This window comes from Acomys minous, assembly GCF_964271855.1.
Source record: "Acomys minous genome assembly, chromosome: 9".
NCBI lineage: Eukaryota > Metazoa > Chordata > Mammalia > Rodentia > Muridae > Acomys > Acomys minous.
Genome location: NC_140490.1, coordinates 1,070,471 through 1,096,012, shown reverse-complemented (window position 1 = coordinate 1,096,012; position 25,542 = coordinate 1,070,471). Strand labels below are relative to the sequence as shown.

General features: G+C 40.2%; 1 protein-coding gene and 1 pseudogene across 2 annotated transcripts in view; one reads left to right on the top strand and one right to left on the bottom strand.

Annotated features, from left to right (window-relative positions):
* The window catches only part of WDHD1 (WD repeat and HMG-box DNA binding protein 1), a 41,795-nt gene that overhangs the window by 12,500 nt on the left and 3,753 nt on the right, over positions 1 to 25,542 (bottom strand). Inside the window, exons 3-15 of the mRNA XM_084796616.1 lie at positions 24,015 to 24,166; positions 23,148 to 23,259; positions 22,868 to 22,918; positions 21,905 to 22,000; positions 19,313 to 19,405; positions 17,295 to 17,401; positions 16,717 to 16,858; positions 11,468 to 11,678; positions 10,455 to 10,636; positions 8,228 to 8,412; positions 5,863 to 6,104; positions 2,583 to 2,720; positions 1,373 to 1,529 (exon numbers count right to left, since the gene is read on the bottom strand). Coding sequence (XP_084652742.1) covers positions 1,373 to 1,529; positions 2,583 to 2,720; positions 5,863 to 6,104; positions 8,228 to 8,412; positions 10,455 to 10,636; positions 11,468 to 11,678; positions 16,717 to 16,858; positions 17,295 to 17,401; positions 19,313 to 19,405; positions 21,905 to 22,000; positions 22,868 to 22,918; positions 23,148 to 23,259; positions 24,015 to 24,166 — 1,868 coding nt within the window. The remainder of the gene's footprint in view (positions 1 to 1,372; positions 1,530 to 2,582; positions 2,721 to 5,862; positions 6,105 to 8,227; positions 8,413 to 10,454; positions 10,637 to 11,467; positions 11,679 to 16,716; positions 16,859 to 17,294; positions 17,402 to 19,312; positions 19,406 to 21,904; positions 22,001 to 22,867; positions 22,919 to 23,147; positions 23,260 to 24,014; positions 24,167 to 25,542) is intronic.
* LOC311605798 (large ribosomal subunit protein uL5-like) lies at positions 24,573 to 25,178 on the top strand (annotated as a pseudogene). Its single transcript has one exon. The product of its transcript is annotated as a large ribosomal subunit protein uL5-like (transcript).

The following is a 25,542-nucleotide window of genomic DNA, read 5'->3' as shown; positions in this document are numbered from 1 at the left end:
CGATCACTGACTCACCAACTCCACCTCTGACTAAGAATGGAAAGACTGTGGGCGCGGTGGCGCACATCTTTAGTCCCAGCACCTGAGAGGCAGAGCCAGGCAGAGCTCTATGAGTTCGAGGTCAGCCTGGTCTACATATTAGACACTGTGTCAAATAATAAGATAAAACATTTAATAACAAAATAACTCATCTTAATTTGAGTAAGCACTAGAAAGACTAGCAAAATTCCTCATGGAATAAATAAAAATAAACCCCTATTAAGATATAATATGAATTTTTTAGTTCAAACTACTAAATAACTTGATTTGTAAAATTGGAAATGCAAGAAATTATTGAGGACAGCCATACGTCATAACACCAATTAAAAAGTTAACTAATTTAGTCTCAAAAACAAAAACAAGGTCTCGTTATATAACCTGGCTCACCCACAACTTGCTTTGAAGACTAGACTGACCTCAAACTCAGAGACCCACCAGCCTCTGCCCTCTGAGTGCTGTGCCACCACACCCAGAAGTTTTTTTCTTTAAAAAATAATATAGTATCCTGTACTGTGGAAGGACCTCCTGCATGTTAAGCAAGCACTACCACTAAGCCATATCCACAGCCAACTAATACAGTTTATAATACTAAATACATAAACAATAGATTTATGCAGATTCTATAAAGGCAAACTTGGAAATAAACATTAAAACCTGTATGGTTTTCTACTAAATTCAATTTTGCACTGTCTAAAAAGACTGTATTTTCTCTTCTCAAATCCCCACAATGCCGACTACCACCTCCATAAACATTCCTGCTCTTGTCTTATAATCTGCCTAAAGATGCCAGGAACAGAGTACAGGTATTTCTGTCACCTTATTCTGTCTCTAGAGACACCCTACTCTGGATATTTGTATAAGTAGAATCAAACAATAATATATAGTCCGTTAGGATCTGATTTCTTTCATTTAGTATAATAGTTTCAAGATTCATTTGCAGCCGGTCATGGTGGTGCATGCCTTTAATCCCAGCACTCGGGGGGGCATAGGCAGGCAGACCGCTGAGTTCAAGGACAGCCTGGTTTACAAAGTGAGTCCAGGACCACCAAGGATACACAGGGAAACCTGTCTTGAAAAACAAAACAACAACAACAACAACAAAGATTCATTTGCATTATAAGTATATATCAGTTTATATCTTTCTACAGCCCAATAATATAGTCAGACCACATTTTAATTTTCCCTTCATCAGTTGGCAGAAGATGAAAAGCAAATAAATATAATTTAAAAATCTTACACAAAGGGGAGGCTAGAGCCAGACATACTGGTATAAGATCTTATCTGGACCTCTGTCCCTAAATTAACCAATGTTTTACACTTTGCCACGGCCCACCTTAGCTGCTGGGGATTTTCATGGATACCAACCACCCAGTAGTGGTCAGACTTCCCTTTGCAGTGCTCTCTTAGGTTACATACAGGAGTCCACGTATTCCCAAGTCCTCTGTTAAGCATTCGGACACAGCCTTCAGAATCCACGTAACAGGGAGTACCTAAATACCAACAACAACAGCAACAGCAACACCATCACTTGAGAATATGGCTATGTGCTGTTAATTAAACCTTTCAAAACACATACCAAAGATTCAACTTTCACTTCAAAAGCTAGAGGCAGGGGAGAAAATACAGGGCTGCTTTCTGTAAAGTTTCATTACCACACAGACGCAATTGAAGAAAAAACTTTGCGTGTGAGTAAAATTTACTAAAAGGGAAGAAAGAGAAGAAGGAAAAAGAAAGAAACAAACCAAAACCCCACAAAAACAACATAACAGACCCTACCAGTTTGAGGGAAAACTCTGCCCCCTGCTGGAATGTAACAGTAACTATTTTTAAGGCTATTGAACATTCTAAGTGTAAACATGTATCCTGGTTAAGAGATGATTGGATGACAGCACCTGCTCTCTGCAAAGCACCTGTCATAAGGCACTGCAGACAGATCAGTAATAGGACAGCCTGAAAATACCATGTGATCACAAATGCAACCTTTAAGCTATGGCCAAATATTATGACTTAAACATATATGTAGTCAATGTAAACAGGTTTTTTTAATATTCTTTTTTTCCCCAATACTGTCTTCCAAATTCAGTATTCTATATTTATAGCATATCTCAATTCAGACTGGCCACATTTCAAGTGCTCAAGAGCCACACAGATTGAGCACAATTTTAGAAACTTCTTAACATATATAGAATTTACTGGAAAAGACATTAATAATTTATATCTCCTCATTGCTATATAACAAGTAAATATTAGAAAATATAGTTTTCTAAGGCTGGAGAAGTGGCTCAATGCTTAAGAGAGCACTTGCTACTCTCACAGAGGACTAGAGTTTGGTTCCCAGGACACACACAGGCAGCTCACAACCACCTGCAACTACAGCCCCAGGAGTTACAATGTCCTCTTCTGGACTCCTTGGCACATACACAGACCTAAGTAAATTAAAACAAAAAACAGAAACAGTTCTTTTAAATCAATTAAGATAAAAATAATGAAATTATTTTCTTCTTGAAATATGTGTTTAATATAAAGAAAGAAAATTATCTTGCCTTCAGCAGAAAACCCCAGCCATGTAAGGTAGGATTTCCTTGTAAGAGGAAGAGGGTCGCCATGCAAAACCTGTTTTTTCTTTTGCCCCAACTCTAGCAGTTGAACTCCGAGGCACTGATCTCCATCAAACCCGGTGCCTAGAGAAACGCACATATGTGTCAGCAACAGAGATCAATCAGCCATAATCAGGTCTAAACTATTTTCTGTAAATTAACTTTGTGACACTACCCCCCCCCCCCACCCAAGACAGGGTCTGTGTAGCCTTGGCTGTCCTAGAATTCGCTTTGTAGACCAGGCTGGCCTCAGAAAAGAGATCTGCCTGCCTCTGCCTCCGGAGTGCTGGGATTAAAGTCATGAGGCACCACATCCCATGACATGCTTGTAATTAAAAAATATTTTACAAGTAGTAATTTTGTGCCTTCTTTTAAAAATAATTGTAAACATTAACTAATAACTTATTTCTTAAAGAGAATTCTTAATGAAATTTCTTTTTTGTTGTTGTTGATTTTTGGAGAAGGTGGAGGTTTCAAGACAGAGTTTCTCTGTGTAGCCTTGGCTGTGCTGGACTCCCTTTGTAGACCAGGCTGGCCTCGAACTCACAATGATCCACTTGCCTCTGCCTCCCGAGTGCTGGGATTAAAGGCATGCGCCACCACGCCTGGCTCTGGTGACATTCTTAAAACAGCAAGCTTTCTACAGTTAGGCCACATGAGGAATCATTTAATACATTAGAAGCAGAGTGATCGATAACACAACATTTATGGAGAACATGGTACCAATCCCTTGTTAGATTCTGGACTGAAGGGAACTGAGCAACATGTGTTCACGACGTTGTCCTTGACTATGTATGTAATATGACCAGCTAACTTCATAAAGCCCGACTGCCTTCACGTCCCCACCATGGTGGGCTATGCCAGACCGAAACCTTCGCCCTCCAGTTGGATATATCAGGGTTTCTCTGTGTAGCCCGGGCTGTCCTGGGACTCTCTCTGTGGACCAGGCTAGCCTTGAACTCAGGAAGCCACCTGATTTTGCCTCCTGAGTGCTGGGATTAAAGCATGTGGCACCACTGCCTGGCTCAGTACTTCACGACAAGGTCATTCAAAAATGGTTGAATACTCTGCCCTAAACCCAAACCAAAATCCATTCATCATTTATGTGTGTTTGTTTTTTTGTCTTGCTTTTCAAGACAGAGTTTCCTGTTTAGCCCTGGCTGTCACAGACTCACTTTGTAGACCAGACTGGCCTCAAACTCAGAGATCCACCTGCCCGTGCTGGAATTAGAGGTGGGCGCTGCCGCCGCCGTCACGCCCAGCTTCACCCACCAATTTTTATGAGACTAAAACAGCAAGCTGCACAAGCAAGCATCCTGGCATAGTCCAAGCCTTATTTGATTTTTATATGCTCAGGAATGATGTAGAAGAATATTGCCTTTGCTTCTAATATTCTATAAGAGTAGAAGAAAACAGGCCTGGAGAGACAGTTAAGAGCATTGACTGCTCTTCCAGAGGTCCTGAGTTCAATTCCCAGCAACCACATGGAGGCTCACACCATCTATAATGAGATCTGATGCCCTCTTCTGACATGTAGGTGTGCCTTCAGAAAATAAATCTTAAAAAATAAAAATTAAAAACAAAAGCTAATTATTGAGGTGACCAAACTGTTTAAGCAGAAAGTATGGGAGAAAAAAAAACGTAAAGGTTTTACTTATATTGCCAAGATGAATTCAAAAGTCCCGTTAAGCTAGGTGGTGGTAGTGCATGACTTTAATCCCAGCACTTGGGAGGCAGAGGCACGTGGATCTCTGTGAGTTCAAGGCCAGCCTGGTCTACAAAGCGAGTCCAGTACAGCCAAAGCTACACAGAGAAACCCTGTCTCAAAAAAACAAAACAAAAAGGGCCTGCTAAAACACAGCACACAGAGCCCGAGGTAGGGTGGCAGGGGTGGTGGGGTACATCTTTAACCCCAGCACTTGGGAGGAGAGGCAGGCAGATTGCTGTGAGTTCGAGGCCAGCCTGGTCTACAAATTGAGTCCAGGACAGTCAAGGCTACACAGAGAAAACCTGTCCCAAACCCCCACCCCCCAAAAAAAACCCCACAGCACACAGATTTCTAATGAGCAACTGAATATGGAAGTCTAGAGATAGGGCTGATAACCTAACTTAGAAGACACATACATATATATATTTAAAACCACATTTTAAAATAAATTCCCTAAGGAAGTTTCTCAAACTGTGGTGGCTTTTTGTTTGTTTTGAGACAGGATCTCACTACATAGCTCTGACTGACCTGCGCCTTGAAAGCAGGAGATCTACCTGCCTCCACCTCCCAAGTGCTAGGATTAAAGGTACGCGCCACTATGCCTGGCTTTCAAACTGTATTTTTAACATGAGTAATGATATCAATTCGGAGTTACAAGCAACATTTTTAAAAGGTGAAATCAAAAAGTAAATATTGTCTATTACAGTTTTATTTCAGTTACAGTTGCAGATATGTACAAAATGGCAATGGACAATCTAATTTTTATTATAGCTATGCTGTCAGGAGACTGCAAAGTTCTGACCTCTCGAGGGCACCAGGGAAGATGAGGCCAACTCCCACAAAAGCAAACAGGAGGAAGAAAAGGAGAAAGAGAGCTGTCAGTCAGGGAAAAAGCTGGAAGAGGATGTCACATAAGCCCAGAGGACAGTATTTCTACCAAAGCATTTAAAATAAAACAAATAACCTTACACTAACGTTGCTAAGGTTGGTGTTAACATAGGGGTGAGAAAGCAAGGAAAAGGAGCTCCCAGGTTCAGAAAGTCACTCACAGTTGTTTTGATCCTTTGCACTAAAAGTTGTAGGTTAGGTCTGAGGTACTTAAACAGAGCAACGTACACATGCAAATAACCAGATTTTACCCTCTGAATAGTCTATACAGTGAAGCACGCTTGTTTTTCTTGCTCAGAAATATAGCAATGTCTTCTAAATTCAACGATTACAATGATGAAAATACTTAGTATATGCAAAAGGATGTATACAATTCAAAACAAAATGAGATCAATTACAACAACAAAAAAATCCAAGTAGTGATGGCGCATACCTTTAATCCCAGCACTCGGGAGGCAGAGGCAGATGGATCTCTATGAGTTCGAGGCCAGCCTGGTCTACAGAGAGAGTCCAGGACAGCCAAGGCTACACAGAGAAACCCTGTCTCGGAACAAAACAAAACTCCCCCAAATTCCAAGTAGCTCCATTTTACTTAAGTTGTAGTATCATGTAAGACAAAGAAAAACCTACCTCTGTGATAAACAACGCAAAGCTGTTCTCCATGGCCTGCCATTGACACCACAGGTCCAGGAAGGCAGAAGACTTCTTTCTGAACACCTCCAATAGTAAACAATCGCAGGAGTAAAGCTGTGGTGGCAGCAGCGGCCCAGCCCTGGCCAAGGCAGATGGCTTCAACGTCCTCGTTCGGAGGCATGTCTACTATCCACTCTTTGCTTGAGTCCCAAGAGCTGAAGTGCAGGCAATGGAGCTTGCTAAAAAATAAAACAAGATAGAAACAACCAAGTTTTTATATGTGATTTCCCCCTTCTCTGAGACAAGGTTTCTCTGTGTAGCCTTGGCTGTCCTGAAACTTGATTTGTAGACCAGGCTGGCTTCAAACTCACAGTGATCCACCTGCCACTGACTCCTGGGTGCTGGGATTAGAGGGGTGCCCCCCCCAGATATATGGGATGTTTTTATATATAACTAATCAAAGTTTATTTTTCTATTCTATTACTACAACTGGTTTTAAAGAAAATAATTATGAAATTCACTTGGGTGTGTGTGCTTGTCTGCTACCGGGGATACAACTAGTGCTTGGAAGGCAATAAACAAACCGTTACATCCCAAGCCCATGAAATAAACTTCACATGATCTACATTATGACTCTTAACTCATATTTTTAAGCGTATTTGAAGACACAGTCACAAGATAATATTAAATGGAAAATTGGAGGTAATGGCTATAAAGTGCACACAAAACAACAATCAAAGAGCTAGAGAGATGGTTCAGAGGTTAAGAGCGCCGTCTGCTCTTCCAAAGGTTCCGAGTTCAATTCCCAGCAACCACATGGTGGCTCATGACCATCTGTATGAGATATGGTGCCTTCTTGTGGCAGGCTGGCCCACATGTAGATAGAATACTGTATAAATAATAAATAAAATTTAAAAAACAACAACCAAGACTTTAAAAGATACAAAGTATCAAAACCTTAAGCAACAGCTCTCATTTTATTTTATTTCTTAAGGATTTATTTATAAAAATTAAAAATAAAAATAAATAAATAAAGATTTATTTATTGATTAAGTATACAGTGTTTGCCCAAACACCAGAAGAGGGCACCAGATCTCATTATAGATGGTTGTGAGCCACCATATGGTTGCTGGGAATTGAACTCAGGACCTTTGGAAGAGCAGGCAGTGCTCTTAGCCTCTGAGCCATCTTTCCAGGCCCAGTTATCTTTTTAAATAAATAAATAAATAAATAAATAAATAAATAACATGAAAGGCCAAATGGAGAGAAATAAAAACAATCATTCTAAGGAAAACAAAAGGGATATCCATATACTTATTAAACCATTGAAACTAATCCATGGTCCACTAAACAAAAAGAAAAACTTGATAAATATTATACTGTGATGCTGTCTTCCTTTGAAATTTTTCCTTTTCAAAGATTTCAAATCTAACCTATAGCAAAACCCAACCTAACAAAACAAATCAAAACAAAAACTCCAGCTAGGTGTGGTGGCACACGCCTATAGTCCCAGCCCTCGGGAGGCAGAATCACGTGGATCACTGTGAGTTTGAGACCAACCTGGTCTACAAAGCGAATCCAGGACAGACAGCCAAGATTACAGAGAGAAATCCTGTCTCGGAAAACCAAAAAGAAACAAAACAAAACAAAAACTCCAACCAACCAAATAACCCCCCCCTCCCCGAGACCAGCAGTTATCCAAGGCTAAGACTGAGTTAGTTATAAAAGCTTTTCAGATAATAAAAAATATTCTCTACTTTGTGGTAGTGGTTACTCGCAAGTATATACAAATGTGTCGACTCATCAACCTAAAGTATGATTACATTTTATTGTACATAAATTATACCATAGTAAACTAAATTTAAAGGAGGATTCATACACACAGATGTCAAGAGGATACATATCAAGCGCTGTTAATTCTTTTTGTTTGCTTGTTTTTTAGAGACAGGGTTTCCCTGTGTAGCCCTGGCTATCCTAGAACTCACTTTGTAGACCAGGCTGGCCTTAAACTCACAGAGCCCCTCCAGCCTCTGCCTCCCGAGTGCTGAGGTTGAAGGTGTGCAGCACCACCTCTTAGCTCATTATTAATTATGAAAGAATTCTAAAGGAGATTCCTTTTCTGAGTGTTCTACAACTGTTACTGTTATAATAGTAATAACTACTGTCACAACAGGATATAATCCCATCCCTCTTGTAGTATAAATCATATCCTATCATTTTCATATGTAGAAGGTCCAATGAGGAGACAACCAGAGCAAACCATATTCTGAGGTGTTTACGCAGAGTCTAGTTTCTGGTTTTCATACTGCAAAAGATACAATTTGATCTAACGGACAAGCAACGCCAGACGCTCCCTTTTTACCTTGCTGATTCATCAGCACTCTCACACGCCAACAGAACGGCCTCATGGGAGAGCGTCCCCATGGTGTAGCTGAGAGCATTGGGCAGGTGGGTGGCATGGTGGATGGAGGTGTCGTGGAACTCCACATCTATGGCACTGTCCTGGTCGTCGTGATAGCAGCGAATAATCCCAACAGAGTTCCACACCTACAAGTATGTAAGATCAAGTAAGAAAAACAGGGATTCCTAAAACTATATATGCCACAAGAACACAGACTAGCAACACTGTAACTCTCTGTGTTTACACTTACCACACTTTATATAACAAGGACTTCAATTGCTAATTACTCTTCCCTTTATAAAAAGTCTACGTAATCAATTAGCAAATGGACTGTTTGACATTTGAAAAACTACATTAGTAATATAATTAATAAAGTACTTACAATTGACCTTTCAATAACCAAACTACCAAATTCTTCCAAATACTTCAAAATTTGAGTTTCTATACAAATGTCAACATATTTTTCTGTTTGAACTGGTTTGTTAAAGGATAAACATATAAATTGTAAAACATAAATTAGCAGCAACTGGAAAGTTTATTTTCTGCTGATGTACATGTTGGGCTCACAAGTGGTCCCTGTCTGTCTGTCTGTCTTCCTTGCATTCTGTCTTTGTAACGTGTGTGAGTGTTTTGCCTGCAAGCCTGTATGTAATGCACCATGTGCACGTCTGGTGCCAGAAGAGCATAACGCTAACACTAACATACCTGTAGGTAAAATATCGACACTATGACGTATTACTCAATGATGATTCTTAATAACAAGAATATTTATTATGAAACACCATTCTTCCTATTTTTCACAAGTATTTATGCTGGAACTATGGCTTCAATAAAAACATCTAACAAAATTTGCAGAATGAAAATCATCAAATAACTATCAAATAACATACTGTGCAAGATTTCAAACTTAAAGAAAAATGCTAATCCCAGCACTTGGATCTCTGTGAGTTCAAGGCCAGTCCAGTCTACAGAGTGAGCTCCAGGACAGCCAAGGCCACAGAGAAATCCTGTCTCAAAAAAACAGAAACGAAAAAGGAAAAACCATCTAAAGTTTTTTATGTGTGGGTTTTTTGTCTGTGTATCACTGTGGAAGCCAGAATCCCCGAGAATGAAATTTAGGACAGTTGTAAGCTGCCAAATGAATGCTGGGAATTGAACGTAGCTAGTGCTCATAACCACTGAGCCCCTGAGAGACTACATCTAAGAAAGAACAATCTCTGTTCTAATGGACTTCACTTTCCCGGAACCAGGGTAAAGAACGCTTCTTTGTCTATAGCACTTACCACCTTCTTGTAAGAGTGCCCTCTAAAGCTGGGCGGTGGTGGCACGCACCTGTAAGGCCAGCACTTGGGAACAGAGGCAGGTGGATCTCTGTGAGTTCAAGACTAGCCAGTGAGTCCAGGATAGCCAAAGCTACACACACACACACACACACACACACACACACACACACACACACACACACGCACACCTGTCTTGAAAACAAAATAAAATCCAAACCAACCAAACAAATATACAAAAAACCCCAAACAACTCCCCCAACAAAAGAATTGCCTTTTAAAAACAAGTGTTTTAGAGTCTAAACGTGTGTGTATGGAGAGAGAGGGAGAGAGCGAGCGAGCGTGCTAGCCATGATGGTACGTATCCATAACCCAGCACTCAAGAGGAAAGGGCTGAAGGCAGTCACAGATCTGTGACCAATCTGGTCTACACAGTGAGTTCTAGGCTGCTAAGTGATTCTGAGAAATAGGTTGGAAATATTCCAGTAAGTATTACAAGATGGCCGGGCGTGGTGGCGCACGCCTTTAATCCCAGCACTCGGGAGGCAGAGGTGGGCGGATCGCTGTGAGTTTGAGGCCAGCCTGGTCTACAAAGTGAGTCCAGGACAGCCAAGACTACACAGAGAAACCCTGTCTCGAAAAAACCAAAAAATAAAAATAAAAATAAAAAATAAAAAATTACAAGATGTATAGTCATGTTTTTAGGTTATTTCATTTTGCAAAACAGAATTAACAAGTTTTTCAATAATAATACTGAAATAAGATTTAAAAATCTGAGTTAATCATGAAATAAACCTACCATAAAACAATAATCAACCAAATGATTTAGCCACTTAAACAAGGTTTTTAAAACTATTTTCTAATCTATGCAGTAAAGTGCAGGGAGGCAGCGATGCAGGAAGGCTTACCATGAACCTGTGAGAGAGATGCAAGGGGGTGGAGCTTGGCTGGAACGGCTTCTGTCGGGGCGTGGGCATGGGCCCGTCATAAAATGGCCTTTGGGGTTTTATACGGGACAGACTGTGACTACTGCCTGCCTGATCTTCTTCCCCTTCCTCTTTGTGAAGATCAGTTTTTAGCACTGTGGCATCTACAGAACAAAGGATTACAGACAATCACAAAATGAACAATCTAGAAAAAGAAAAGCATTGTGGACTATTACAGTGAAGCTCCCACGTGGACTTAGTGGTAGCTGACACATGACTCGCATCTTCCACTGAGCTCAAGAAATGCAGTAATGATGCAAAAGTCCTGGGAGGCAGAACAGATGGAGCCTTCTGTTAATCTAACACCACCACCAAACTTTATTAGCAGTCACTGCATTGTTCGCTACCACCCACTTACAATAAAAATACTCTTTTTACTAATTCTTGATTTTTATAAAGGTTCTTTTTTTTTTTTTTTTTTTTTTTTTTTAATAAAAAGTTCTGGGTGGACCAGTGAGATGACTCAGCAATTTAAGCTGCTTACTGTGCAAACCTAGTAACCTGAGTTTGATCCCCAGAATCCATGTAAAGCTGAAGAGGACCAACTCCATGTATTCTCTCTCTCTCTCTCTCTCTCTCTCTCTCTCTCTCTCTCTCTCTCTCTCTCTCACACACACACACACACACACACACACACACACACACACACAAGCCAACTCCATATATGCACACACATACACCATAGCTTCCTTTAAAGCTGGGCTGTGGAGATGGCCTGGAGGATAAGAGTGTTTGCTGTGCATCTGTGGGTCCCTGAGACTGAACTCAGGGTGTCAGGGCTACCGGCAGGTACTTGCTTAGGTTGTTGATTTGAAATGTTTTAAACACAGGGCTTAGAATGTTGCTCTAAACACTAAGCCATCAGTGGTAGTTTTTAATAACATGGAAAACTTATCAGCAAAGGGATTATCACATGTACAAAGCTAAATTCATACCAACTGAGTTTTCATCATCTGCCAAGACCCGGCTTCTCTGTCTAAGGCGGTCCACAGCCAGCATGATGTCGTCCTCATCCTCATCATCGTTCACAAGGCCTTTTGAGAAGGACGGGATCTCAGCCGCATCGTCATTTAGAAAATCGCCAGCACTATTTGTATCATCTCCATCAAAAAGATCATTGTAATCCTTTTCCACTCTACTAGAAACCTTGAAAAATTAAATTACAACATATTAGTAAATGATTTAGAAAAACAATTAGGCAAAAGGCAGGTCTATTTTCCTGTTAACACAGTGCTGGAGATAAACCTAGTATCTCGCACATAAATGTACATCCTTGATTCCCAAACGCAACCATTTTGTGTTTTTGCTTTTTGAACCACTGTCTCCTAGATCCAATATTGGCCTCAAACTCACTATGTTACTGAAGCTGACCTGCCGCCTCAAGTGCTGGGATTACAGACAGCCGCCAACACATGCGGCCTCTGAAGACATATACAAACTCCGCCACGTAAGCACATACTTATGATTTAAGAATGTATGAGTAGCACATACCTTTATTTTAAATGCCTTATACTCTGGGGACAGGTCGGGATTATAGGAGAGACACAGAAGCGAATGCCATATACAGTCAGCTACTTAAAGTGCTATCACCATGCAGCCCTGCTAAACCTGTCTCCTTTTGTGAGTAAAAAAAAAAAGTAACTCTTCACCTCCTTTTCAGATATTGGCTAAAAGACTAGGCGTACTTTCCGTTACACTCTGGGTTTTTGTCTCGCTGGCGATGTCCCCACCCCACCCTCACACCTTTCTCCAGCTGCTTGCTGAGCTCTTTCTTAATTTAATGGCATGACTCTCTTCTCCATCTCGGCAACTAGCGGGGGGGATTCTAGCTTGACTACCATTGCTTTCCTTCCAAAGGCCAATAAAATAGTCCTCAGGTGTCCTTCTAAGTGCAGTCTGAAGTCTTCAATTAACAAGACTAAGAACTCACAAAAGGGAACCCCAATTTCCTTGATAACATGTAGTGTCCATGAAGGGACACTCTCTACACTGCCAAGGTGCCCATGAAAAAGCTTGTGGTAAAGTGCGGGGGGCTAAAGGAGGCAAAAGGAGAAGCAGGTTTCAAAGCTCACCCTTGGCCACACCCACCCTGTAGAGGGAGTCATGGATGCTGCCAGTTTCACGCAGCTCCTCCAGGGGAGAGCCATGGGGAGGGGGAAAGCCGGGGATCTGGCACAAGAGCTGTGACCGGCGCAGGAGCGAGATCACTGCGCGTTCCGAGGTGCCGTTCCCCAAAAGCACTTGAAATGTTCCACCACAATATATACAGGAAAATACTTTCTAAGAATTCACACACACAGCACACTCTGTGTAAGTCTTCTCAGTATTCTCTCAACGTATAACACTTTCAATGCAAAATAAATCTTTAAACGGGCAGGTCCACATGTGGTTGGCTCCACAAGGTGCCTGACTTTAAAATTTAGCTAATCAAATTAGAACATAAAGACTATATAAGTATATTCAAAATACCATAATTTTGAAAACTCTTGAGAATACTTGGGAATGCTGATGTACTTACTGTCCCTGAATCTCAGAGGAACATGTCAGGAAGTTGACTCTGAGGGAAAAGATTGAGAATTTTGTTTTTTCACTGCATCCTAAATTGTATCATGTTGATGAATAAACATACTGGTTTTTGTTGTTGTTTGAGACGGTGATTCTCCGTGTAGCCTTGGCTATCCTTGAACTCACAGCAATCCACCTGCCTCTGCTTCCCGAGTGCTGGGATTAAAGGCATGTGCCACTATGCCTGGGTATTTTTATTGTTTAATAATTAATTTAATTTTACTTTATGTGCATTGGTGTGAGGGTATCAGACCCCTTGGAACTGGAGTTATAAACAGCCGTGAGCTGCCATGTGGGTGCTGAGAACTGAACACAGGTCCTTTGGAGGTGCAGACAACGTCCTTAACCACCTAGCTGTATTTCCAACCCTATTTTTACTTTTTAAGTTAAAGAAAATTCTGTGACTGGTTACCCGCTAACAGTAAAGAGAGGCATGAATCACATTCCTTCTCGATTAGCCAGGATGAATGGGAGAGGATTAGACTGGCTTGATCTGGAGTATCTTGTATTTATTCATAAAATTTAGAAATAGCCAAATTACAAGCTGCTGAGAACAGAGTAGATGCTACAATTCCGAGCCCACCTTGGGAGAAACCTCACGTGTGACTCTAGCCCTCCAACATCTATCCAAGTGTCTAAAGGGAAATCCTGGGCTCAGCAATAAGTCAAGCCTTAGGCGTCAGAGAAGAAAGCCCCCAGGAGAAGCTGGATACTCCACTGAGCCTATCAAAAATTAATAGTCCTCTTCAAAGGAAAGAGAACAAAAAAAATATGCCAAAATGCAAGCTAAAGTTTACTCCTCAAAGTCCGTTCTCCAGAACAGAAGTCACCTATGACTATGAAAAAGTCACAACGAAGTCTCCCAATTGTATTGTAAAACACATTTCAGGAACCAGGTATCGTTATTAACAAGCTTTCAGATCACTACAAGGTGAAATAGTGAACAGACACACCGCAAAGACTACAAGTTATTCCCACGGGCCAGTGAGGCCATAAATGCTAACGCACACTGATACTTTTGTACCCCCAGATTCTAACCAAAACATTAAGGGATTAGAAAGCAGTACATCACAAGTCTTTTAGATGGAAGCAAATGTAATTATGTTTAAGAAACTAATGTTTAACAAAAAGAATAGAAAAAAGTACCACACAATTTAATGAGTAATTAAGTTGATAAGTAGATGCTATATGTTATTACTTTAACTATTCCAATAAAAACCTTTGTTTTTGTTTTTTAAGATTTATTTATGCATTTATTATGTATAGTGTTCTGCCTGCATACACCTGCAGGCCAGAAGAGGGCACCAGATTTCATTGTAGACGGTTGTGAGCCATCATGTGGTTGATGGGAATTGAATTCAGGACCTTTGAAGAGCAGGCAGTGGTGCTCTTAACCTCTGAGCCATCTCTCCAGCTCCAACAACCTTAAGTTTAAGTTTTATGAACAAAAGTTACCTAAAAATATCTTAGGATTTTCTTATTAGGAAAAAAATTAATTTAGCCTTGCATTTATGGTGAAATAGATAGAATGTTAACTAATAGTAAGAAAGAAATATGTACTATGCCTCAAAAGCCAACCTGGAAAGAACATTCAACTGCAAACAGAATTAAAGACTCATAAGCGAGCCCTGCACTGAAATTGCCTCCCTTATTATTCTGAGACAGGCTCCGAGTTGCCCAGGCTGGCTTGAATTTGCTGTGACCTGGGCAGCCCTCCAAACTGTGACACTTCTGCATCAGCATTCCCAGGTGCTTGGGCTAAAGGCACACACCACCATACCTAGCTAAAAGTATTTTAATTTACTTAATGTATTTTGTGTAGTGGGCGAGATGTAGCTGTGGAAACCAGAGGGAAATCTGTAGGAGTCAGTTCTCCTCTTCCACCATGTGGGCTCCGGGCTCAAATTCAGATCGTCAGGCTTGCCTGCCTTCACCCAAGAAGCCATCTCACTAGCCCACCTTATGTTTGTGATCAAGGTCGCCTATGTGTTTGCATGTGTTACTCAAACGGCCTTATTAAGTGTATTATACAACTGGAAACAACCCTCTGCACAGACACCGACTCACTTCTCACACCTTTCCCCTTATAGTTGTTTCTGTTAACACTATGTATCTCAGGTTGACCTCAAATTTACAAAGATCTGTCTGCCTCTACCTTCCAAGCATTAGGATTAAAGGAATGTGCCACCACTCCAGGCCTTCAGTGTTTTATTGAGTGTTTCTTTCCAGGCTTATAAGCAATATTCAAGTGCTATTTCAAAATGTCTCCCATTTTCATCCATCTATTTAACATATCCTCTTAACTTCCTTCTATGGAAAATGAGACTCTAGTGACCTTTTACAGCCACCTCTACTCCAAGTACACAGCTGCACTGTTCACCAACTCCAACTCTCTCTCTATAGATACATGTACTCTCACTTTGATTTAATCAATGCACAGTGTTCAGGCTACTAGCATCATATAAGCTATTTATGGCTAAATAAAAATTGTGATAAAATAGTGATAGCCAACACATATAAAGAGCTGGCAGTTTTAATATTCAAGCATCACCACTTTTGGGCAAAGATATTTCAGTACATTATTCCCAAACCTCCCCTAACCTAAGACACTCGATTGTACCTAGAATTCCTTGGCCAAGTACCTTCTATGTTTTTCCTTTCTAGAGAACAAATTTCCAGCATCTGGTAAAAGAGACGGGAAGATCTATTTGCTCATTAAGCCAGACCTATTGCTGCCAGCCTCACTTTTGAAAGTGCTTACTGATGCTAAGTTCTGAATTTGAGGGCTCTAGTCACACAAGCTGGGTTGTTCCTCAGTTTCCCACAATTGTAATATTAAGATTCAACTTTCTGAAAATCTATTTAAAATAATCTCTTATATTTTTTCCTCTGCAAAATTTTATTTCTACCATTACTTAATTTGCTTCTTTACCGTATATGATTTCTCACTTTAAAAAGTTATCTAATTAATTGGGCGTGGTGGTGCACACCTGTAATCCCAGCACTCGAGAGACAGAGGCAGGTAAATCTCTGTGAGTTCGAGGCCAGCCTGGTCTACAAAGCAAATACAGGACAGCCAGGGCTACACAGAGAAACCCTGTCTTGGGGAGGGAAACGGTTATCTAATAGGGTTTTAAGAGGAACATTTAATCTACAACCTTCAAGTGGAAGTCTACACTAAAACTTGAAATATGAAAAGTTATCTTTGTCAAGGAGGGTGAACCAACAAAAAGCAAGGAGCTATAAAACAAGCAAAAAAGTTTATAAGCCAATTGAGACCTATTTCAGTTATTAAATTTTAAGTTTTATCTCTAATATATTTATCCAACAATCCTCATACAAAATGCAAAAACAGTATTTTACAAAGGAAATCACTAAGAAATAAAAACAAAAAGAAAAGCATTAAATGAAGGAAATAAACGATTACTTGCAAAATATATTTGAGAAATTTTAGGCTGAGCAAATTTAAGTAGCTTTACTATAGATTATTACTGAACATCTAACATAGACACATAAATTGTAATTTCACAAGAAAACAAGGTAGTTTATGATGTATTTTCTAAGTCTACACAACTATAGAAACACTTGGAAGAAGCTGTTCTGGCATACTGCTTCTTACCTTACTGCTTGACACCTTTTCGCTGGGATCACAAACATTTTCCAGGATCCCAAGGTTCCCTTCCACATCGGTGTAACATATGCGTCCGCAAGTAGGATGCCAGGCCAGGCCACAGACTGCATAACCTTTTTCGTGTTTTACCCTAAAAATCAAAAAGTGAGCTGTGTTAAAGCCACAGTCCCCTGCAGTAGAGCAGGAGCCTCAGCAGCAAGCAGCCCGTGTCCAGCACGTACCCTCAGCACCACCCAAAACAGAACAAACCGAGCATCTCTACTGCCTGAGAAAATGTCCATTTGAAGATTACATGGCACCGGTGAGACGGCTCAGTGTGTAAGGATACGTGTCACCAAGCCTGAGTCTGATCTAGAACGCTCACAATGGGAGGAGAGCACTCACTTGTGCAATGTCCTCTGATCTCTGTCCACAATACACTGTGGCATGCGTGCTCTACAGTGTGCACATACACAGAGTAAATATTTTTTAAAATTAATGGTTTTCATAATGTAAGAGCTATTTTCATTTTAAATAAGTCAAAATCTACAAATGTCTCCTAATTAAACAAAAACAATTAAGTGTACCTTTCCATGCAGTCTTTGGTTTCCACATTCCAAACTACAATTAAGCCATTAATAGTACCTGCAGCCAAATACTGCCCACAGGGAGACCAGGTTACTATATTGAGTGTCTACAAAGAAACAGTTAATAATAGTTTTAAATCTCTACTCTAAGTTATTCTAATTACATCTGATATATAAAATGCAACAAAGTATATTTACTTAACTTTTTTCAATAATATTCATCTATTAGCATATATATATTTTTTTAGCCAAGAGAAAAATACCTGTTTAATTTTAAAAATGAGGGTGGCGCATGCCTCTAATCCCAGCACTCAGGAGGCAGAGGCTGGTGGATCACTATGAGTCCGAGGCCAGCCTGGTCTACAAATGAGTCTAGGACAGCCAGAGCTACACAGAGACCCTGTCTCAAAAAAAACCAAAACAAAACAAAAACCCAACAAACAAATAAATAAATAAATAAAAATTTAAAAATGAAATATAAAACAATGTTACCATCCTGGAAAACAACAAACAAACAAACAAACAAACAATTACAGGGAATCCTCCTAACATTCAACTACCAAATGAAGACAACCAGTAAGTGAAGTGAACTTTTAACAAGTCACTGTTCATACTCTTGAGTCTTTGATTTTTTTTTTAACTTATTATGTATACAGTGTTGTGTCTGCATACTAGAAGAGGACACCAGATCTCGTTATGGATGGTTGTGAGCCACCGTGTGGTTGCTGGGACTTGAACTCAGGACCTCTGGAAGAGCAGCCAGTGCTCTTACCCTCTGAGCCATCTCTCCAGCCAAAAGAACACACATGAGTATAGAGTGAACAAATATAGACCAGTATTTATTTTTTACCTAAACTTGAGAAAAAACGAGGAAATGAGAGATAGAGACAGAATAAGAAAAATAACAGGGTGTTGGAGAGGTGGCTGAGTGGTTAGGCGCAGTGGCTGCTTTTGCAGAGGACCTGGGCTCGGTTCCCAGCACCCACGTGGCAGCTCACAGCCATGGGGAGCTCCAGCTCCAGGCGACACAGAGCCCTCCCTGGCCTCCTCAAGCACCAGGTACATACACAGCCCACTTAGACACGGGCAAAAAACAAAAAACAAACAAAAAACCCAAACCAAACCAAACCAAAAAAACTCATACACTTAAAATAAAAAAGAATACATCTAGCCCGGCATGATGGCAAACATCTTTAATCCTAGTAAAGCTAAGGCAGGTGGATCTTTATAAGTTCAAGGCCAGCCTGGTCTACATAGGGAGCTCCAAACCAACCAAGGCTATGTGGTGAGACCCTGTCTGAAAACAAAACAAGTACTTAAAAAATAAGCCAGGTGCAGCGGTCCATGTCCATAATCCCAGCACTGGTGGAGGCAGAGTCAGGCAGATCTCTGTGAATTTTGAGGCCAGTCTGGTCTACAAAGGGAGTCCAGGACAGCCAAGGCTACACAGAGAAATACTGTCTCAAAAAACCAAAAAAAAATATATAAATAAATAAATAAATATAAAAAACCTAATAATCTTTCGTCTACTTAAGTGAGACTAGAATCACATGTCTTATCGAAACACAATAAGGGTCTCTCTGTGTAGCCTTGGCTGTCCTGGACTCATTTTGTAGACCAGGCTGGCCTCCAACTCAGAGATCCACCTGCCTCTGCCTCCTGAGTGCTGGATCACAGGTGTGAGCCATGACATCCAGTGTTATTTACTTTTTTATTTACTTATTTTTATGTGTATAGGTGTTTTGTCTGCATGTATACCTCTGTACCATCTGCATGCACTGCTGTGGAAACCAAAAGAGAGCATCAGATCCTTTGAAATTGGAGTTACATGCAGATGGTTGTTAGTCAGCATGTAGGTGCTGGGAATCAAACCTAGGTCCTCTGGAGAACAGCCAGTGCTCTTAACCACTGAGCCATCTCTCCAGCCCACACATTTCATAGTTGACAATGGGTTTTGGTGAAGTATACATTAAACCTTCTCTATAGTTATTGCTCCACATGTAACTTACAAAACCTACCTGAGAGATAGAGCTATCTGAAAGATCAAATGGATTACTCCAGGTTTCTCTTCTGTACATCTTAACAGATTTTTCCACAGGAACTGCTAGTAACTATTGGGAAAGACAAAGTTACATAAATTCAACTTGCAAAGAAAATAGCGTAAAGCTAATTTAGCTAAATTTACAAGATATAAGAGCAAATTTGAATTTCAATTGCTACTAACAAAACTAAAAAAAAAAAATCACTTGACTTGAAATTCTGCTAAGAAAAATAAATGAGTAACCATCACTCTGTTACTTTCAGCGAAAAGCAAAGCAGTAGTGTAGTAGTGTTGTGTATATGCATGTGTGAGAAAGCAACTATGTATGGAGAGGTCAGAGGACAATCTCTGTGAGTCTGTTCTCTCTTTCCACTTTGTTGGCTTCTGTAGCTCAGACTTAGGTTGTTAGGCTTGGCAGCAAGTACCTTTACCCACTGAGCCACCTCACTGACCCTTTACTATATTTTAATCTACTTCTAGGGGCTGGAGAGATGGCTCAGAGGTTAAGAGCACTGATGGCTCCTCCAGAGGTCCTGAGTTCAATTCCAACAACCACATGGTAGCTAACAACCATATGCAATGGGATCTAATCTAATGCCCTCCTCTGGTGTACATGAAAACTGAGCGCTCATATACATAAAGTAAAGTAAAGTAAAGAAAGAAAGAAACAAATAAACAAAGAAAAGAAAAAGGTTAATAAAGCAGAGCTAAAGAAATGGCACAGCAGTTAAGGGTACACTCTTCCAGAGAGCCTCGGTTCCATTCTCAGCACCTACACAGCAGCTCGCAATGGTCTGTAACTCCAGACCCAGGAGACCCAATGTCCCCTAGCTTTCTCAAACACCAGGAATGCCCGTGAGGCACAGACAGTCATGCAAGCAAAACATCCAAACATAAAAATTAATTAAAATCTAATAATGTGTTTTATTTTAAATAGCATCTAAGGTATTATATAACATAAAAATTTTGAAAAGCATAGAATACTTCATAGATTTGCATGTCATCCTTGCATAAGGACCATGCTACATTCTCTGTATCCTTCCAGTTTTAGCACATTTGCTACCAAAGTGAATCTACACTCGTAAGTGCTCACCTAGCTTATGAAAGTACATAGCGAGCTTGATCATGAACTCCTTTTCAAAATAAAACATGTCACGTATACATGTCTATAACCTTAGCATTCAGAAAGAGGCAGAAGGATTCTGACAGAAAAGCAGCCTGGGCTATACGGCCAGTCCCTGTGTCAAAGAGAAAATATTCACAAGGTCCAAAAGGAAGGGCCTGTCCGGAAAGTCTCCAAATCAGAGCCAATTCTACTCATAATAGCAAATATAAGCAGACTATAAAAGCAGGGATTCGAAAGCTGGGCGTGGTGGTGCATGCCTTTAATCCTAGCACTTGGGAGGCAGAGGCAGACAGATCACTGTGAGTTCAAGGCCAGCCTGGTCTACTAAGTGAGTCCAGGACAGCCAAGGCTACACAGGGAAACTCTGTCACGAAACCTGCCCACCAAACCCCCGCCAAAAAAAAAAAAAAAAGTAGGAATTGGAGCAGGGTGCTTCCAAGCCTGTAATCTTAGCACTCAGAGGCAGAAACAAGGGTGAGGTACAAAGCAAGCTGGATCCTGAGCTCCTTCTCAAAATAAAGCATAAAAGCATGCATATGCATGTGTATGTTTAAGTACTCATGTATGGAAGTATTCTTTACTAGCAAGTACTAGCACTCTATCTATACCTACTATTTTGTAGCCTGATAGTTTTTGTCCTTAAGGTCTATTTCATGAGAACATAAAAGACAGTCCTTTTCTAAGCATTAGAGAGAATCTTACTTTCAGAACCACCAAGATTTATTTAACCAGTTCCCCATAAATGAACATCTACGACATCTGCAGTCTCATAGATTGGTATATACTTTTTTGTTATTCATATGCTGTAGTGCACATGTATAAATATAGAAAATACCCAGAAGGTAGCACTGAGTCATTTATTGTGAGTAAGACTTCCATGTCTCTTTAGCACTGCATGTAATCCTGTCTCAGAGTTGTTCCATTAAGCATCAATGGAAAGAAAAATATAAGAACAGCTCGTGTAAAACATACAATTTGAAAAGGTCCATCCTGACTTTTATGAGACTCGGGCTTTCTTGGCAGGTGTTAGTCCCTTGAAGGAGACATCCTGCCATTCCACATTTCCCTGTCACAGATTCTTCTTAAAAGCTGCCCACTGTCCCCTCTACAAGCATGGCACAGCACGCATGCGCACACTGTCCCCTCTATAAGCATGTCAGGGCATGCATGCACCCACTATCCCCTCTAAAGCATGGCCTGGCACGCATGCGCACAGTCCCCTCTAGAGCATGGCATGGCACGCATGCGCACACACAAACATCATATTCATCTACACAACAAAAAAATATTTAAAGTTGAAATGTTTCATGAAGCATTTCAGGATTACCTGGCTTCGAGTTTGAAAATATAAATAATACTACAATAACAAAACAAACTTCTCACACTAAAAATTAACGAGGACTAATAGAAATAATTTAAGGGTTAAAACTAAGTGTCACTTACTTTCCCCGTCTTGGGCTGCCATGCGAGTCTGCAGATGGCCTTTGCATTCACCACATCGTTGCACTTTTGTAGTACTGGCCAACTAATGGCACATGTCTGATTTTTAAAGAAAGACAATCAAAAATTTATCTCAAAGTAGATGCAAAGCTGAGATTTAACAGGTGGTTTCTTCCATTCGTTATGTTTTGGGGAAAAGCAACTGAACACACTTTAACTATCACTGCTAGCATCCTTAGCCTCTACAGTTTTAAGTCTTTTGGATACAAAAAAGCACAAGTCTTACACAAGAGCATTTTCTGTGCACATGAAGCACACATGACTTTCACAAACAAAAAGACCTTCAATAAATTAAAATACAAAAATAGAGAAGAAATCTTGAGAGGTTAAGGCATGACATTATCAAAACTAGAAATAATTTGGTCAAGCTACTAAGGAAGGCTGTTCCTTATCAGCCACAGGATCTCTATGAATGAGAGACCCACTGATCACTCCAGGGAGACCAGACTGGTCCCTCTGTCTGTCTGGAAAGGTTTTTTGTTTGTTTTTTTTTCCCACTTTGTCTTTAAAACCTGTACCAGGCTGGGCTGAAGGAAGCTTAAGCTCAATGTGACTCTCCAGTCAAATGCGGTCTCTGCCTTATTTACCTCTCTATTACCAACATCTAACACAAGCCCCAAACATGGTAGTTGTCTTCTAAACACATAATAACTAAATTTCCTTCTTTAATTTATCAAGCTTAAAAGTTAAATACTATTTATAGTTACTCCTGTGAGTTAGTGTTAAAAACAATTATTGTTCGATGCATTTATAATTCTATCAGATTATTCTGAAGTAATGAAAGTAATGCTCAAAGAAACAGATTAAAAAAGATAAATAACTACTTTTGATCAGTGATATTATAGGCAACACTCAAAATATCATAGAAAGGGACAAAATGTTTTAAATTCAAACTTACTAATTTACCTGGTCAGAAATATTCCACACTCTGACAGTTCCATCACAACTAGCTGATGCCTGCAGAAGTAAACAAATTATCTCTATGTATTTATTATATATATTATATATATATGTATTATCTCTACTACATATAAAAATTATACATAATTATTATGGCTATAATGTCACACAGAAATTGGTGCAACTGATTTTAAAAAGTCTTTTATACCAATAGGGCAAGTTTTTTTTGCCAGTTCTCCCATAGCTTTAAACACAACTATCAAACAACAAAGGAATGAAAGATTACCAGGAAGGTATCCTTAGGATCAAAAGACAGACTTAAAACAGGGGCGTCATGTCCTCTGAATGTTTGCTGCTGGCTGTTATCCACCAAGTCCACAACTTTGACCAGAAAATCACTATAAACCGTTAAGAGGAATCACATGAATAAATGCCAATAAAAGCCTCTTTAATGCATGGCTTAAATATTTCAAAACCAAGAATGAATGCTATGTTTAAAAAAACAACAACAACAACAACTTGCAAACTGTCACCCAAGTTTAATAACTTGCTGTTTCATTTTGTTCAATAAAAATCCTGAAAACACAAGTCAAAACTTCTCACCTTGTTGAGAGACAAGCACTGCACAAATGGTTTCTCTGGATACCTCTAAGCTCCTATTAGTGCTAATCTAACACTAACTGACAGTTACAAGCATTTCAGAGAGTTCTATCTATCGAGCCCCACCTCAGCATCCAATGAGTTGATTTTATTTTGCCTACAAGGAGGATTAAGGAATTCTTCAGGAACCAGCACTCAAGAGAGAGAAGCTAGCCTGGTCTACAGAGTGAGTCCAGGATAGCCAGGGCTACACAGAGAAACTCTGAAGCAGAAACCAAAGCAAACCAACCAAACAAACAATAAATAAATTATAAAAAAAAAAGAGATGCTAAAGAAATCCTGATTTGGGTTCTACCTAAAATAATTAATTAAGTTTGTAACACGTTATCACCTTTCTCTGACCTTTTTCAGCTCTAAAAGCAATATATACATATTTTTAATTCACAATTTTGTCCTAAAAAAACTTTTTATATTAAAGTCTTGGCAACAACAAAGGTAGACAGCGCCCTAAAACTATCACCCGTCAGACACTCTGTGTGGGACACGAGCTCACCTAGACCCCGCAGCAATCTTCGTGCCATCACCATTGAAGACGACGTGGTTTGCATTGGTGGTGAAGCGTGTTAATATGCCATCGGGAACTCCCTCAGGGAACGTGTAGACTTGGACGGTGTTATTAGAAACTGCAGCAACCAATTTCCCATTCTTAAAGAAAGAGTAAAGGTTAGACATACTGGCTTAACAAATCCAAATCCGTTAATATCTCCATAATAATGAAAAACACGGGAAAAACCACACAGCCTTATAAATGCAGTTCATGTAAAGAGAACTTTTCAGTATACACTTTTCCTATAGTAAACACTAGTGAGGAAAATTTCCTAGCTTTGGAAAACTTAATTCTACCTTCACAAGCTACCTTCTCTAGCCTGTAGTTTTTCTTTTACTTCTGGTAAAGAAAAATAGTTATATTTTAAAAGATGCCATATATCACAAACATGAAGAGACTCAAAAGAGGTTTTCATAGAAAACAGTTCCAGTGCAGAAGATGTCAAAGGACACGGACACCACAGCACAGCCCTACGTTTCCACGATATAATCTTGCCTTTAAGAACGGGATAAAGCTCTCTTCCTGTTCTCCATCATGGCGCAGCAAGATCAGGGTGAAAAGGAGAACCTCATGTGGGAGCTCCGCATCCACAAGCTCTGCCTCAACATCTGTGTGGGCGAGAGCAGAGACAGACTGACCCGGGCAGCCAAGGTGTTGGAGCAGCTCATGGGCCAGACAGCGGTGTTTTCCAAAGCCAGGTACACTGTCAGGTCCTTTGGCATCAGGAGAAATGAAAAGATCGTTGTGCACTGCACAGTGCGTGGAGCCAAGGCAGAAGAAATTCTGGAGAAAGGCCTGAAGGTGCGGGAGTATGAACTAAGGAAAAATAACTTCTCAGATACTGGAAACTTTGGTTTTGGGATTCAAGAACACATTGATCTGGGCATCAAATACGACCCAAGCATTGGCATCTAGGGCCTAGACTTCTATGTGGTGCTGGGTAGGCCAGGTTTCAGCATCGCAGACAAGAAGCGCAGGACAGGCTGCATTGGGGCCAAGCACAGGATCAGCAAAGAGGAGGCCATGCGCTGGTTCCAGCAGAAGTACGATGGGATCATCCTTCCTGGCAAATAAATTTTATCCAAATGGCCAATAAAAATTTCTCAGAAATGCCAAAAAAAAAAAAAAAAAAAAGAACGGGATAAAGTCTAGGAGCGAATCCACGGCTGTGATGGAGTGATAAGGAGACAAGCATCGATTCGGACGGTGACAACCCGAAGGCAGACAAGGAACAGATGACCCCCAGAGACCAACAAGAGCCAGTTCTGCTGCCACCACATATCGCAAACTGTTTGCCTCTTAACTGTGAAGCAAGTGTTCTAGTGTTTGAAGTCACCGAGTTTGTGGTAATTTGTGACAAACAATATGTAAGACCTCATTTACTTTTCCTTCCTTACAGACTTCTTCGTTACAAACATGGTTATTCTTGGAGAAAAACTACTCTTTTTTTCTTTTCTTTTCTTTTCTGGTTTTT